Genomic DNA, 18135 nt, shown 5'->3' on the forward strand with positions numbered 1-18135 from the left:
GTAAATGTATTTAGTACGGCTGGTATCAAACAGGTCAAAAAAGTACAAGAAAATGTAATACTTTACGATCCGTGCAATCTAAATTTAGCTGAAATACTAAATATGCGTACATTATAAACCAAAAGTTTTGCAGCCTTAAAAAGTAAATCCGTTACCAGCTTCGTACGTGCAATCGATTTGTTATGCCTGAAGTTGCTGCTTACAGGGTTTGCCGTTTTGCACGAGTGAAGTCATACAGGGTAATTCAGCTGCACCTACCGACGTAGTTTTATGCTACCCGCAATGTTATGTATGGCCTTTAAAAACTATGTGTGAGATTTTCATATTCTCTCGCTCTCTACGTGAAAACTATTAATTCTACAGAAAAAATTGACAGGACCTTTTTGTAGCAAATTAACTCTTGTTAAATTTTGTGCTGGGACACGTTTTCGCTGGAGGTCACGGTTTTAGAGTTATTCAAGTAAAACTTAACAAAAGTGACTTTCAAACGCATCTCCACCCCCACACTCACCACCCACCACTCGCAACGTCTAGTAAGCTGTCCTTGGGACTCCCTTCTACCACCACACAAAAACTTCCGACTGCATGAACTAATCCCAATATTCCACCTATTTGGTCTCTACTGATTGGACCATTACGGCACCAGCGTAGTCAGCTATTTCGTAAACATTATTAATTTAAATGTGTCAGTGAGGGTAATGAAAGGAAAATTACTTCTGTAAATATCATCCTAAACATAATTACTTTGAGAATTCGATCTAAACGTAACCCTTACAAGCACAGCAGTTTGGCAGCCAGAAGGCCATACGAATACATCGATGTAATTGTTTATTTTATTTTGTTAAAATTCACAAAACTGTTGGGTAAATTTTACACGAATGTCAGTTAAAATTCACAAAACTGTTGGGTAAATTTTACACGAATGTCAGTTTTACGATTTATAAGTGCTCTACTAAGACGGTGGCGTAATAAGCCCAGTCAATGTAGTTAAAAAAATATCGAATGTGGGTAATCTACGGCGCAACAGACTTAAGAGATCACTTTTTCGAGACTCCGTAATTGCCTCCCATTGCGACTCATAAGTTTGAAATTTAGCTCAACCTTCCCCTGCAATGGTTCAAAAGCGAAGAGCCCAGCGACGTCATCTTCAGGCTCAGTGACGCTTCAAAGGTGTTGACATGTGTGGAAAAACGGTAATAGCTGGGAAGTTCATGTGGGCAGTAAAATGTCACATTGGCACTAAACTTCACCACAGTTCTGTCCAACGCCACCGTGAACATGTCACATCATGAGAACGTCGTCACAACCCCTCTTACCCACATTTCACCCCTTCTCTTGACGTCTCCGCAATGGACGTCACAACCGCGACACCCAGCAGCGAAATCTCGGGATTTTCTTACGGATGACCGAGGAAAACCGTTCAGACACACCGCCGCTCACAATTGACTATAATAAGCCATAGGGCGCAGCGCAAAGGGCATCAATGAAACCACCCCTGTCCTTAGGGCGTTGATTCACACACATTTCGCGATATAAAACGAAAGTTCGAAGTTCGATAAGCGACAGGTAGATGTTCTCGACAACATTTGGCACTGCTGACACCCTAGGGCGTTTCAACCCTTCTCTAGGCTCAAATGGCTCTAAGCACTATGGGACTTAACATCTGAGGTCATCAGTCCCCTATACCTAGAACTACTTAAACCTAACTAACCTAAGGACATCACACACATCCATGCCCGAGGCAGGATTCGAACCTGCGACCGTAGCAGCAGCGCGGTTCCAGACTGAAGCGCCTAGAACCGCTTGGCCACAGCCGCCGGCACTTCTCTAGGGACATTGTGGGGTTGTATCCCCGCAGAACATTATCGCACTCGTTTGGAGCGCAGCGGGGTCGCAATTTTTGTTCTCGTGTACAGGGTGGAACCACTAGGTACCATTCAAAACCATTCGACGCAAGTTGAAAGTGATCCGAAGCAGTAAACGATACTTATACTTTTACAGTCCTCCGTTTTCCGCTCGCCGGTGGCGTGATCACGCAGGAGTGCACCATTGACATGTATGTGAATAGAACGAAAAACGGTTCTACAACACCGTCGGCGCCAACCACAAAATTTTATTGAGCACGTTAGAAACGTACCTGTCAATAACTTTGTGACTAATACGGCCTGGCAGCTGATCTAACGCCTGAAGGCTAGGCAATACCTTCGACTCCCCTTGTGTGCGGTTTGCCTACTTTACATTTATCTCTGTTCCTGTATACACACATATCTCGAACAGTTTCACCTCTGGATCACGGGTTCTGGGTTCAACTCCCGGCCGGGTTGGAGTTGTTCTCCACACGGGGACTGGGTGTTTGTGTTGTTCTCATCATTTCATCATCAGTCATGGAAGTGGCGAGATTGGACTGAGTAAATATCGAAAATTTGTACGGGCGCTGATAACCGCGCAGTTGAGCGCCCCACAAACTAAAGATCATCATTATCATCATCATACAATTTCGATCAAATATAGCGGTATTTCTCTTTTCCGTATTTCCCTTTATGGAAATGGAAATGAGAGTTTGGCGTCATTGGCCGGGAGGCCCCTTACGGGGCAGGTCCGGCCGCCTTGGTGCAGGTCCTATTTCCTTCGACGCCACATTGGGCGACCTGCGCGCCGCATGGGGATGCAATGATGATGAAGACAACACCCAGCCCCTGAGCGGAGAAAATCCCCAACCTAGCCCGGAATCGTACCCGGGCCCCTTAGGACGGTAGTCCATCATGCTCACCATTCAGCTATCGGAGCAGACATATTTCCCTCTATGAACATTATCAAAAGCGACATATAACTTATAAAGACAGTGTATGTTGTTAAATTGTATCCTTTCCTATTTTCTATTATTTATTTTAATAAGAAAATATTGTGTGAGCCGGAAATTGCTTTTCGAAAATATGTTTGTTGTTCGTGAAATATACTGTCCACCATGTTTACTGTTATCTTCGCAAATATTTCGTATGCAGTATTTAAGAGACTTGTACCTCCATAATTTCTACAAGCCGTATTTGATCCTCTTTTAAATATGGATATTACTATTGCTTTCTTCCGTTCCGTTGATGGTCTGTCGCGAGTCTCATACTTTGTACACACCACCGTGAATAATCGTTTTGTTGCCACTTCCCCCAATGATTTTAGAAATTCTGATGGAATGTTATCCATCGCTTCCGCATTATTTCACTTCAACTCTTCCAAAGCTTTTCTTAATTCTGATTCTAATACTGGATCTCCCATCTCTTCCCAATCGGCTCCTGTCTCTTCTTATATCACTCATCAGAGAAGTCGTCCCCTCATAGAGGCCCTCAATGTACTCTTGCCACCTACCCGCTCTCTCCTTCCATTTGATACCGGAGTTATCATTGCTGTCTTTAGATACCGCCCTTGCTTTTAATTTCACCGACGGTTGTTCCGACTTTTCTGCATGCTGCCACGCGGCCAATTCTCCTTATCTTCCCTGCTATTCCCACTTATTTCATTCCAAAGTGACTTGTACTCCTGTATTCCTGAATTTTGCCGAACTTCCTTGCACTTGTTCTTTCGTCGATTAGCTGAAGTATTTCTTCTGTTATCTATGTTTTCCTTGCAGTTACCGTCCTTGCACCTACATTTAGCTCTCCAAGTTCTGTGGTTGCCCTTTATAGAGATGTCCATTCCTCTTCAACTGATCTGCCTCCTGAGCTATTTAATATCGGAGAAATTCAAGCACATCTCTTCCTTAGTACTTTCATATCCCGCTCTTTTGCGCATTGATTCCTCCTGACTAAAGGCTCTAAGCTCTATGGGACTTAACATCTGAGGTCATCAATCCCCTACACTTAGAACTACTTAAACCTAAGGACATCACACACATCTATGCCCGAGGTAGGATTCGAACCTGCGACCGTAGTAACCGCGCGGTACCGGACTGAAGCGCCTAGAACCGCTGGGCTACAGAGGCCGGCTAGTCTCCTAAACTTCAGTCTTCTCTTCATCATTAAGAGATATGAATCTATATCTGCCCCTGAGTACGCCTTACAGTCCAGTAACTGATATTTCAGAATCTCTGCCTGACCACGGCATAATCTAATTGAAACCTTCCCGTATCTACCGGTCTTTTCCAAGTATACCTTATCCGCTTGTGATTGATGAACAGAGTATTCACTATTATTGGAGGAAATTTATTGCAGAATTCAGTTAGTCGCAATTGTCTCTCAGTCTTATTACAAAGCCCATACTCTCCCGTAACCCTTTCTTCTAGACCTTTTCCTACAACCGTATTCCAGTCATCTATGACTAACAGATTTTCATCTCCCTTTGTATACTCAATTACCTATTCAATATCCTCATATACTTTCTGTATCTCTTCATCTTCTGCTTGCGACGTCGGCATGTATATCTGAAATATTGTCGTCGGTGTTGGTTTGCTGTCGATTCTGATGAGAACAACCGTGTCACTGAGCTGTTCCTAGCAGCTGTCTCTGTGTCCTACGTTCCTATTCATAACGAAACCTACGCCTGTTAGCCTGTTATACGATTTTCTGCTGTTGTTGGTATTACCCTACGCTAGTCTGATCATAAATCTTTGTCTATTTTTTCATTTCACTTCACTGCCCCTCGCTACATATACACTACCGGCCATTAAAATTGCTACACCACGAAGATGACTTGCTACAAACGCGAAATTTAACCGACAGGAAGAAGATGCTGTGATATGCAAATGATCAGCTCTTCAGAGCATTCACACAAGGTTGGCGGCGGTGGATTGAGGAAAGTTTCCAATCGATTTCTCATACATAAACAGCAGTTGACCGGCGTTGCGTGGTGAAACGTTGTTGCGATGCCTCGTGTAAGGAGGAGAAATGCGTACCATCACGTTTCCCACTTTGATAAAGGTCGGATTGTAGCCTATCACGATTGCGGTTTATCGTATCGCGACATTGCTGCTCGCGTTGTTTGAGATCCAATGACTATTAGCAGAATATGGAGTCGGTGGGTTCAGGAGGGTATACGGAACGCCGTGCTGGATCCCAACGGCCTCGTATCACTAGCAGTCGAGATGACAGGCATCTTATCCGCATGGTTGTAACGGATCGTGCAGCCACGTCTCGATTTCTGAGTCAACAGATGGGGACGTTTGCAAGACAACAACCATATGCACGAACAGTTCGACGACGTTCGCAGCAGCATGGACTATCAGCTCGGAGACCATGGCTGCGGTTACCCTTGACGCTACATCACAGACAGGAGCGCCTGTGATGGTGTACTCAACGACGAACCTGGGTGCACGAATGGCAAAACGTCATTTTTTCGGATGAATCCAGGTTCTGTTTACATCATCATGATGGTCGCATCTGTGTTGGCGACATCGCGGTGAACGCACATTGGAAGCGTGTATTCGTCATCGCCATACTGGTGGATCACCCGGCGTGATGGAATGGGGTGCCATTGGTCACACGTCTGTCATCTCTTGTTCGCATTGACAGCACTTTGAACAGTGGACGTTACATTTCAGGTGTGTTACGAGTCGTGGCTCTGCCCTACATTCGATCCCTGCGAAACCCTACATTTCAGCAGGATAATGCACGACCGTATGCTGCAGGTCCATTACGGGCCTTTCTGGATACAGAAAATGTTCGACTGCTGCCCTGGCCAGCACATTCTCCAGATCTCTCACCGACTGAAAACGTCTTCTCAATGGTGGTCGAGCAACTGGCTCGTCACAATACGTCAGTCACTACTCTTGATGAACTGTGGTATCGTGTTGAAGCTGCATGGGCAGCTGTACCTGTACATGCCATGCAAGTTCTGTTCCCAGGCGTATCAAGGCCGTTATTACGGCCAGAGGTGGTTGTTCTGGGTACTGATTTCTGAGGATCTATGCACCCAAATTGCGTGAAAATGTAATCACATGTCAGTGCTAGTATAATATATTTGTCCAATGAATACCCGTTAATCATCTGCATTTGTTCTTGGTGTAGCAATTTTAATGCCCAGTAGTGTAGACTGAGCCTGCACAATTCCCTTTCAAGTGAAGTAACGTCATGTATCGACATAGCTGTTGCTGAGCTGTGGAGAGACTGGCAGCGGCGCTAGCCGGACTCACCAGCTGGTCGAGGTCTGCGCTGAGGCCCTCGAGGTCTGGCGGCCTGGCGCCGCCCACGGAGGCGAGCATGCGGCGGCGGTGCCCGACGCGGCCGATGTCCAGCACGGCGGACAGCTCCACCTCCCAGACGCGGCGCACGCGCGCCATGTCGCAGTAGAGGTGGCGGCGGAAGGTGTCGCGGTAGCAGTCCAGCCGCAGCGACGACAGCCACGCGTCCACCTCGCCGGAGGGGCCCCCGGGGGCGGCGCCCGGAGGCGGCGTCGCGGCGGCGGCGGCGGCGGCGACCGCGGGCACGCGGCACGGCAGCGACTGCGCCGCGCGCAGGATGGTCGCGCGCTCGCGCTCGCTGTCCACGCCCATCTCCTTCAGGTCGCGCTCCTCCAGCACGCCGTTCTGACACACCACAAAACACACCTCTCTCCGTAACACCCCTCCCGTCTCGCTACATTTAGGTTCATTTGGCGGTCGCTGCTCTACTTAAAAGCCATCCGATATTAATGTATGTTTGCAGGTGAGGATACTCAGCCGCCAAATAATTGTTAAAGTTCGTGGCGAAACCTACAGCTGTCCTTTATTTTGCTCAATTCGCTACTAATTCCATCAATCTTAGCTCCCATAAATGGCAGTGAAAGTTACACAATACAGTACAGCGTCGATTATCCGAAGTAATGGGTGTTCGGAAAACTGGTTTGTTCGGATAATCGACCTGTACATGTTTGTTTGCCAAAAAGAAGTACTGTACAGTAAATTTATTCATAAAAACAGGCATCTCTTTTAGTATTACAAAGTACCATACTAAGGCAACTTCAGTAAGAATAAATAATATGTGGCACAGTTTATTAAACAAAAATACATATTACATACGCATTTTGCATGAACATTACACACAGTATACAAGCCGACAGAAGTGTGCTGATTGTTGAAACACAGCGACTGGCGGCTTGGTCGGTCAACAGCACCTTGCGAAGGCCCCATTAGAAGCAATGTTCCGCCAGCGGTGGCCCAGTACGGCGACTACTGTGGGAAACTTGGTTTGGGAGTGAGGGGGATGATGGACGGTAGGGTGGGAGAGTAACAGGTGCGAGCGAGTACACAGTTCGGTTAAGCGGTCGTTCGGTTGACCGACGTTCGGATAATCGATGCTCTACTGTAATTTGAAGAACAGTAATTTGCTCTTTTGATCCTATCACAGCACGTAGAAGTTTTTCATAATGATAACTGTGTACAACAGTTTTCGTCAAGAACAGCTCGTAACACACTTCTCAATGAAAACTATTGCACGCATCTATTATTATGAAAATTTTTTATGTACTATTGTGTGCTCGATAGAGCAAATTAGCCGGCCGTTGTGACCGAGCGGTTCTAGGCGCTTCAGTCTGGAACCGCGCTGCTGCTACGGTCTTAGTTTCGAATCCTGCCACGGGCATGCACGTGTGTGATGTCTTTAGATTAGTTAGGTTTAATTAATTCTAAGTCTAGGGGACTGATGACCGCAGATGTTAAGTCCCATAGTGCTTAGAGCCATCTGAACCATTTGATTTGAAGAGCAAATTACTTTTCTTCCGTTTTCTGCCGTTTTTGCCAGCTATCATCATCATAAACTAAAGGCTGTGCCTTGTCGATTTAACCACGTCCCTCTCTACATTGTCATCCTCTTCAATTCTTCACACGATTTTATCCCCATAACTTTTTTAATGTTATTAAAATACGCTGCTCTTGGGCTGCTTCTTGGTTTTTTCCCCTAAAGCTTTTCCTTCAAAGACATTCTTTAGGAACTGGTTGTGTCTCATTATGTGTCCTATCATATTTGATTTTCTTCTTCCTATATAACTTAGCAGCGTTCTGCTCTCATTCACTTCTCTTAAAACCTGTTCATTACTCTTTCTATCTACCCAGCTTGTTTTCGTCATTCTTCTCCATATCCACATTTCCATTGCATCCAGCCTCTTTTTCTCTACCTATCCCAGAATCCACGCTTCACATCCGTATTTTAAGACACCCCGGACAAAAGTTTTGACAAACTTTTTCCTACTTTCTAGGCTTATATGATTGTCTGTTAGCAAATTCCTTTTATTTTGGAAAGCTTGCTTTACCAAGCCTATTCTTCTCTTTATATCTGTGATACATTTATTGTCGTCAGTGATTGTGCTCCCCAAATAACAGTTCTCAACCTGCTCTCTAACATCATCTTCTAGTTTAATATTAACTTTACCATTTTCTTTTGTCTTCTCTACTACCATAGTTTTTGTTTTCTTCTTATTTATTTTTGTATTTTGGCAAATTTTAGCAACATAAACTCCATTCCCTTTACTGAGTCAGCAAATACTACTATACCATCTGCAAAACGGATAGTGTATTCGTTCCCTGTTAATTTTAATTCCTTTGGTTATTCTTTTCAGTTTTTCAATAGTTTTTTTCAATAAATAAGTTGAACAATCATGGTGACAATGGGCATCCTTGCCTTACTCCCCTCCTTATTTTTCCTTTCTTCTTCACACCATTCACTTCTATCTCTGCTTCCTGCCTTTTATACAGGTTCCAGATTAATGTTCTGTCCCTCCAATCAAGATTTGCCAGCTAAGCTTGGTAATAGTCATTGACCGAAACTAGTAGCGAATTGTGCAAAATAAAGGACAGCTCAAAGTTTCACCATGAACTTTAACATCGGCTGTTACAAACACCAACAAAATTTTTGTAGCACCCAGACAAGCCGTGCATGTGTATTGCTATTGAGACTTCCTGTACAGATCTTGACATTGTTTGTAAACACACTCACAGTTACCATGTGCGCTTCCTACAAGCAGGATGCCGCACTCGAATGGATTGCACACTTCAGCTGAAAGTAAAGCACCATTAGGGATGCATTAGAAGCGTCAGTATAACAGCAGGGTGAACATCCATCATGCCACGAAGGACGGTCGGGACCACTGGTCGATATGAATCAACAATTTACGCGGAGCTTGGAAACAGCTCAGTGTGTGCACCAGGCTCAAAGTGATGTCCGGACGTGGAATAGGTTCCAGTTGATAGATATTGTTGAAGGCTTCAATGCACAGGCCGCCAAAGTTCGACGGCTGCACGAGATGATCGGTATCTACGACTTTTGATTCGAAGGAATCATGAACTGAGTGCTCCATAACTGAATTCAGCGTTCGAAGAGGCTACAGGCTGTCATGTGTCGTACTAAACTTTAGAAGACAACTGTATGATCCGAATCCCCATTCCCGACGACTATGACGAGTACCTCATCGTAAAAAAAGGAAGGAAGGTTGGGTTTACCGTTCCATCGACATCGAGGTCATTAGGGGGCGGAACACAAGTTCGGATTGTGTCAAGAATATGGAAGGAAAGCGGCCGTGCCCTTTCAAAAACGCTATCCCGGCATTTGCCTGGAGCGATTTAGGGAAATCGTGGCAAACCTAAATCTGGATGGCCCGATGCGAGTTTGATCCGTCGTCCTCCCGAATTCGAGTCCAGTGTGCTAACCACTGAACCACCTCGCTCGGTTATTTTATCGTACACCACAACACGATGGACGCCGTTACATATGAATGCAGAATGAACGCCCCGGGAGTGGCGTCGGGTGTTTTTTATGAACGAAACTCGGGTGTGTTTTGAAATTTGTGGTAAATTCCTATGGGACCAAACTGCTGAGGTTCAAAATGGTTCAAATGGCTCTGAGCACTATGGGACTTAACTGCTGTGGTCATCAGTCACTTAGAACTACTTAAACCTAACAAACCTAAGGACATCACACACATCCATTCCCGAGGCAGGATTCGAACCTGCAACCGTAGCGGTCGCGCGGTTCCAGACAGTAGCGCCTAGAACCGCTCGGCCACTCCGGCCGGCAAACTGCTGAGGTCATCGATCCCTAGGCTTACACACTACTTAATGTAACTTAGACTAATCTGCACTGAGAACAGCAGACAAACCCATGCCCGAAGGAGTACTTGAACTTCCGATGTGGGGAGCCGCGCGAACCGTGGCAAGACGCCCGAGACCGCGCGGCTACCCCGCACGCCACGGGTGTTTGAACCTTGCTAATCACAGATAACATTTCGGGGACGAACCCGGTAATATCTAATGCCTCCAACCCGGCGTTCGACATGTGTAACAAGATGGTGGAGGAGTGATGTTCTGGGATAGCATTACACGGGGCCACCGTAAGCCTCTCTTGGTCACTGAGGGCCGTCTCACCGTCTACGGCACAGCGACGAGATTCTGCAACCAACAACCGGACAGTAGCGCCATGATTTTGGTGACAGTTTCGTCATGGTACACGATAACTCGTGTGCTCATCGTGCAGTTTCCGTGAACACATTCCTTCAGGATGCTAGGATCGCCAAAATGGAGTAGCCTGCCTGCTCTGCGGACATATACCCAACCAAACATGTCTGAGGTCGATTCAAATCACATACCTACACAGAATCGCTCATTGAAGAGTGGGACAATCTGGATCAGGGCTGGCTTGATGATGTCATCGGTAGTATGCCAAGCGTGCATCCGAGTAAGGGAACGTTCCACTACGCGTTGACGTTGCTCATGAATGCTGAGAGAAAACGCCCACAGGAGACAGCCGACTTTGTCGCTACAAAAATGAGTGTTTTTTTTTTTTTCTTTAATCTGGGCACATTACAAGTGAACATGCAACGTGGTCAGAAACAGTCTGAAAAGCTTGTAAGGGTGTTGCAGGGTAGGTGGTGATGAGTAATAATTGTTAAGAAAAAATCAGATACGTTGTGCCCCGTTTGCGAGTTAATTAGCTCTGAAGTTAGCCACCATCTTCTTCTTTTTTTTTTTCGCTTTCCTTCGTTTCATCTGCTCGGTGCGGATGTCGCAAGACCCCGTTTCAGTTCGCCGTTGATCCATTAACTCAGTTTTTTTTTATTACAGAGGGCAGCTAACCCTCTGACCGTACACGCTGAGTTACCGTGCCGGCGACCATCAGGCGGTTGCGCGCAAATTCAAGCAGTCTCGTGTGCTATCGTCTACGCCATGAGAAAAACTGACACTAATTGTATCTGGCGGGAATTTGCGCGCACCGGCCTCTTTGTTTAACTTCAATGCTTATTCACTCGTAGACGACACAACATACCGATTTTTTTCCTTAGCAGTTACTTCTCAGCGCAACCTACCCTGAAACATACTTACAAGCTTTTCAGACTGTTTCTGACCACTCTCTAACCGCATGCCTGAGAGCCAACTTTTATTTTTTGTGCTATGAATTTCGAAGTAAAGAGGTAATGCAGAACTTTTGTTGGTGTGTGTATTTTGTTATAAGTGAAGAGCTTACGTACAAGAGAACAAGTTAAGATTAAAATCTGTGACCGTTAGACGCTACCTATTGCTACAGTTTGGAAGATTGTTGAGTGTACATTGGAACTTCGTTTATCCGGACTAGGTGCGAACATGTCATACAGATTATCAAGAATCCGGACAGAAATTCAGAAAAAAATTGAATGACGCGGGTTAAATGACATAAACACAAACCTTTTATTTATTTTCACGTAAACGCACATATTATTCAGCATGCGTCCAAAAAGTCCCGAGCTGATTTTATTCCTGGCGGATAAGCAACGTCAGTGCAGTAACTACGGAGGTTGAACTAACAACCCCACCAGTCAGTTGTGAGCAGGGAGTGCTAAGTGGTGGACATGGGATCAAAGTGGGTCAATGTTGTTGAGTCACAAATCGCAATATAGCAACCTCTCCAAATCAGTCAGAATGTTTCCATGAGAAGTGGTATGTAAAATATGTCCGCCCTCCCCCTCCACCCCACCTCCCCTCCCACACACACCTCCTCCCCGAACCAAAACGACGGCGCTAGGACGCCTGCCGCAACTTGATTGAAATGAAGAATGAGGACAGTTCTTTTCTAGAAAAGATCACCACAGGCGATGAGACTTGGTTTTACGAACCTACCACAAAACAACAAAGTGCACAAGTTCACATGGAGATTCAACGCTTTGACTATACAACCGTCATTCAAGCCAGTGCGAAGCAACAGTTGCACCATTTTCCAAAGAATGACTTTTCTGACAGTTAAACGCGGTTGTATGAAAATACTTTGCATTATAAGCAGGTGGAGAAAGACAAATTTTTGAGCTAGGTTCGTCTCTCGTGTGTAGCAATATCACGCAGGCGGCTCATCAGCATTATGTCGGCAGAACTGTTTATGCATGGTATTCCAAATGAAACGGTATTTTATCCAGCTGCCTTATGCCACTGTATGTTGCATAATGCCTTCGTCAGCTATTCCATCATCAGCTATCGTGAATGCCTACTGAGAACAAACGGCGATATTCTTCATCAGATTGTCTTTTCGCGTCCATCATTTACGCTATTTGGAGCTACACTATCTGATCAACAGTATCCGGACACCTATTGCTGGACATTAACATGGCGCTTGAACTCTGCTGGGGACACTTTCAGTGAGGTGGCTGCCTGTGGAGAAAAGGCAAGACACGAAACCAAAAAAAAAAAGTGATATTGGACCCTGGAATCTAGAGCGAATTCGACATTCTGACTCGTCCCAAAGCTGTTCTACTGTGTTCAGGTCGGAACTCTGGCAGGTCAGTCCATTTCAGGAATGTTATTGGTGGTGGTGGTGGTGGTGGTGGTTAGTGTTTAACGTCCCGTCGACAACGAGGTCATTAGAGACGGAGCGAAAGCTCGGGTTAGGGAAGGATTGGGAAGGAAATCGGGCGTGCCCTTTCAAAGGAACCATCCCGGCATTTGCCTGAAACGATTTAGGGAAATCACGGAAAACCTAAATCAGGATGGCTGGAGACGGGATTGAACCGTCGTCCTCCCGAATGCGAGAATGTTATTCTCCGCATACCATTGTCTCAAAGTCGCTGCTTTAAGGAAGGGGGTATTGTCATGCTGATACAATCATCTCTCCAAACTGCTCCTCTTCTGCCCGCAATAAAAAAGACTACAAACTGTGTTAGTGTTTTCTTAAGCGCGATTAGGGAACCACATCCTAACCACGAAATACGCCCCAATACCGTTATAGGCCGCATCGTCCACACAGTCATTATTGCGGCCTAGTCTACACCTTATTTTAGATCTATATGACCTTGCTATACTGATTATATTTGTGTGTTTTGACGATGCCATTATGGCCTTATCACTTTACGACATGATGTAAAAAAGATCTGAGGATGGTCATTACGGACTGAAACCGGTCATCATCTAAAGAATTCATATTATGATCAAAGACTGGAATAAACAAACATTTGACGGTATTGGACCACTGTTTGTATACGCGACCATGTCGCAGTTGGTGACACATTTGTTAACTGTGGAATATGAGAAACTAGAATTTTAATAAACCTTCACCAACTTTGAATCGATTCCCGTGACAGCTATACTGAAGAAAACCGTATTCCATTTTAATATTCAGATAAAACAGCGACAGGTCACCTACGATTTATGTGGTTCTTTTATCTGAATACTAATGGCAACTGTCGCTGCGTCGTCTTCGATATCAGAGCCGTTTCTCCGCTAGGCAGAGAATTTTTCTCCTGGCCCTAACACATTTCGTGTCTCGCTATCACGACCAGTACTTGGATTTGACGTCTAAAGTCCCACAGTAGCTCATGACGTACGTCACGGTACGTACACTGGCTGTCTACGTAAAGTAGGAGAACGATGAACTGTTCCTACCCAGTTTTTTTACTTGTAACCGCTCTTTAGAGAGTGGTTATACAGAAACGAGTGTTAGATTAAATTCTGCAATACGAAGTGACCTAAGAGCCAAAAATCGGTAGTAGTATTTCGAAGTAATAGTTAAAATTTTACAAAGAGTATATATTCGAAATAGAGTAACGCAAAATAGTACAAAGGGAATCCAAGAAAGACTTAACAGAGGTGCGTTTTGTTTTGAATGTAATATATAAACCAATGCGCAGCATTGTTAGGTCTCTTGAGTTTTTGTTTTCAGCGGTGGCGAGTGTATTCGAAGTTCTTCCATGGTAGTCGGAATTTTGGAATTAGAAGCCTAATTAAATTGCGTTCTTAGAACTGGCTTAGACATTAGAGTGGTGGAGAACAGATTATTTTTGGATAAATTCAGAGGCGGAGTCAATTAGAGGTGATTGGGTGTACGAACATTGATATTCAAGTGAATGGTGATTGTCTGTGTTAAACGAGACGCTACAATCGTATACTTACGATTGTGAAGAGATTTATTAACAATACGGAAACTTTTATGTTGAATTAGGATTTTATTCGCTGTATGCGAATTATTGGGACCGAAAATAGTTCGGATCTTATCACACTAGTATCTTTGTCGCTCGTTATCAAGGTGATTCCACTAACAAACGTGAAGTGAAAATAGTGCCCGTTATAAGACTAAACTTGTGCTGAACAGACATTAAAAGGATTCAAACTCATAATTAATATCGTGTCGTGAGAACTGAGAAGCTTAGACATTGTAAGGCCCAGGGACATAATTATAAATATGACTGACTGTTATCATACCGAAAAATACACACTAGGATCAAGTCTCCTTTCATTGATCCCCCAGTGCCATCTCTCATTAATTTAAGAACTTAATTGCGTCAATAAAACAGAAATATACGAGACACTCCCAGTATTTACTAAATTCCATAGTCAGCTAGTACATAGACAATAATATCTGTGAACATTCAAGGGTTATCGAAAGAAGCTGATAAACCTTTTTACAAACAGATTTAATAGGATTCAACGAATGCATGCAGACTGCTAAAGTAACTAAATAAAATTACTCAGGGAAACAAATTAGTAAAAATAGACTGGAACTCAATTCATATCTTATCTTACTCCAGAGAAATAAAAAACAAAACTGTCTTTGGATCCGTCGTGGTTGAAAGTGTATGAATTATCTCTGGAAAAGCACGATCAATTTTCAACTGCTGGTTCACACGACTAGACTCACAACGTGATTCAGAGATGTTTTATGCCCGATCCACACGGTAGGGCATGGTTCTTAACTAGCCGGGACAATATGTACACAAACTTTTGATATCAGCTCCGCTGCCGGGGAGGGGGGGGAGAGGGGAAGAGGGAGAGGGGGGGGGGGGGGGGGACGGCGAAGCGATATCTGTGCAGTCGTGACGACGTTGGGTGTGCGGTCATACACTGTCGCCACGAATTAAAATAGTGATTTACTCGTATCCTACCGAGGAAGAAATGGACAATTGACTTTCAGGTGAAGCCCAGCACAATTTCCGAATGGGTAAGGTCTATGATCTTTTCGCGTACCTCTGATACTGTGATCATAAGTACCTTAACATGTACCCACTTCAGTGTGTTACTTGTTTTCTCGCTGGGTCTAAGTGTGTTCCCGCAAAAAACGTCACATGATTTACGACCTGATGCTTCATGCACAGCCGTAACTGCACCACTACGTGAACTGCGTCTGTCAGTGTAGACTAACCGTTTTGCGTCTACGCGTCCACGCTTCAACACCTGACATGCTGCCCAGGGAAAAATAAGTAATAATGCTTACTCTTGCCACATGTACCCAGTGGTTGTAATTAAAGTGCAGCTACTTACAGAGGTCCATTGTGGGCTTTACCGTGTGGCAGCAAAACTTGGTAGATATTCTAATGGGTTAAAGTCGAACCGATTTACGCTGGAAAAAAATTAGTTCCAATTTTGGCCGCCACGTGCAAATCTGGTGCTGTGAATGCAAGAAAGACGTATAGAAATGTTTCCATATGTGATGGATTATGAATAGGACGTGGGCAGAAATGGTCAGACAAGAGAAAAAACGATTTCATTATTAACCGCCGCTAACACAATTGGCTCAATATGAGCACCGAAGACGTCGACAAGATGCTGCAACCGTAAGACGACGTGATCAACAGTTGCTAGCAGTAGTTCTGGTGGAATCTGAGCAACGTGTTTCAGTATTGGCAGAGACCGAACGTGCCCCTGGTAAATGCGTTATTTTAGATATCCCATGAGCCAAAAGCAACATATATTCAGATCAGGAGACCCTGTGGGCCATGCACCTGCAAAACGTCTGGATATAACACGTTGGTGAAAGGCTGCATTTAGTAGACCTTTCACTGGGCGAGTGACATGAGGTGTTGCCACAGCTTGCATGAAAAGAGTGGTTTCCATACAACTGCGCTCTTCCAGAGGAGGAATCACATGCTGTGCAAGGAGGTCTCTATAACGTGCAGACGTCACAGTACACCTGATAGTCCCTCTGGGTGTATTCTCTTCAAAGAAGAACGGGCGAGAATAAAGGTGCTTGTGACTCCACACGTACCGCAAAACTTTCAGTTCTGCTGTCCATCAGTTGAACAATTCTCGTGGCGCTGCACGAGCACTAGTACTACCGGGGGCATGTGCTGCATGGTCCATTATAGCAACAGCAAACTCGTCAATAACTTCCGCCGGGATAGGACGCCTTCCTCTTCCAGGTGTTTTCGAATTTTATTATCATCAATTTTCAACCATTTAATGACATTTGGCCTTTCCTCAGACCTATCAGTCGGCGATACTCTCTCAATGCAGCACTGTAATTGCTGCAGATCTCATAAAACATTTTCACTTACAATTCACGGTCCCACTTCTCGATAGCCATATTGTTCACTCACGTTATAGCCTGTCAAATGACAGTGTGGATGTTCAGATGTGTTGAAATGTGTGTGAATTCCTAAGGTACCAAACTGCTGAGGCGCATCGGTCCATAGACTTATACACTACTTAAACTAAGTTACACTAACTTATGCTAAAAACAACACACACCCATGCCCGATGGAAGACTCGAACCTTCGGCGGGGAAGGCTGCGCAATCCGTGACATGGAGCCTCAAACCGCGCGGCAACTCCGCGCGGCCACAGTGGATATGTCACACAAATAGCGTACTGCACCAAATTTGCACCTAGTGGCCACAGGTGCAACTAATTTTCCTTCCATTGTGAGTCGGTTACGCATTAACTCAATTGTATATTTACCAAGTTTTGCTGCCATGCATTTGCAGCTCACACTGGACCTCCGTGAGTTGCTGCGCTGTAGTTATAACCACCAGGTACACACACACACACACACACACACACACACACACACACACACACACACATTCTTAACTTTCGTCTGCAACAATAGAGATAACTGTCCCGAAAAAAAATTAAAAATAGTACCAATACCCCGATCCCAACCCACATTTCAGCGTTCTGGCATTAAGTATCGCATTCGGGAGGACGACGGTTCAATCCCGCGTCCGGCCATCCTGATTTAGGTTTCCCGTGATTTCCCTGAATCGCTCCAGGCAAATGCTGGGATGGTTCCTCTGAAAGGGCACGGCCGACTTCCTTCCCCATCCTTCCCTAATCCGATGAGACCGATGACCTCGCTGTTTGGTCTCTTCCCCCAATGAATCCAATCCAATCTGGCATTAAGTAAGTGTAATGAAGTATTTTCTTCTAGATCGCAAACATAATGACGACTCTCAAGTGTGTAGGAAGAACAGAAAAGCAATTAGCAATGGAATTTTTCCTTATTGAATGGTACCTTTTCATAAAGAGTGCCCCAAACCACTACGCTACGTCTTCAGTGAACAGATTTTATTGTATATACAGTTAGAAAATACTAACAACAACTGGCCAAGATCCACTAGAGGGCAGTTAATCTGATTGTCCGGATCGTACTTAGACAATTCTCGAAAGCATCAGCAACAGGACGACGGATACATCCGAACACAGGTAAGTGTAGCGAAATAAATAAGTCCCTACAGCAGGTGGACATCGCAAACTATGTGATCAAAAGTATCTTGACACCCCTATGTAGTACGGAGCTGATCACTAGATGTCACGAGAGGCGGATCCGCCAGAATAAAAGGAGGCGGCGGTGCTGCGTTGTCAGCAGAGAGGAAGTAACAGCAGAATGGGTCGGTTGGGAGAGCTCAGTGACTTTTAACGTGGACTAGTCGCTGGATGTCACATGAGTAACACGCTCATCAAGGAAATTTCAACCCTTCTCAGCTGTCAAAATCAACTGTTAGTGATGTGATT

The 18135-nt window shown here is 44.8% G+C and overlaps 1 protein-coding gene across 1 annotated transcript in view; it reads right to left on the bottom strand.

Moving 5' to 3' along the window:
- The window catches only part of LOC124622941 (ankyrin repeat and SAM domain-containing protein 1A-like), a 145779-nt gene that overhangs the window by 68253 nt on the left and 59391 nt on the right, over nucleotides 1–18135 (bottom strand). The window contains exon 5 of the mRNA XM_047148731.1: nucleotides 6119–6511. Within this exon, the coding sequence (XP_047004687.1) occupies nucleotides 6119–6511 (393 nt within the window). The remainder of the gene's footprint in view (nucleotides 1–6118; nucleotides 6512–18135) is intronic.

This window comes from Schistocerca americana, chromosome 7 (assembly GCF_021461395.2).
Source record: "Schistocerca americana isolate TAMUIC-IGC-003095 chromosome 7, iqSchAmer2.1, whole genome shotgun sequence".
NCBI classification, from domain to species: Eukaryota; Metazoa; Arthropoda; class Insecta; order Orthoptera; family Acrididae; genus Schistocerca; species Schistocerca americana.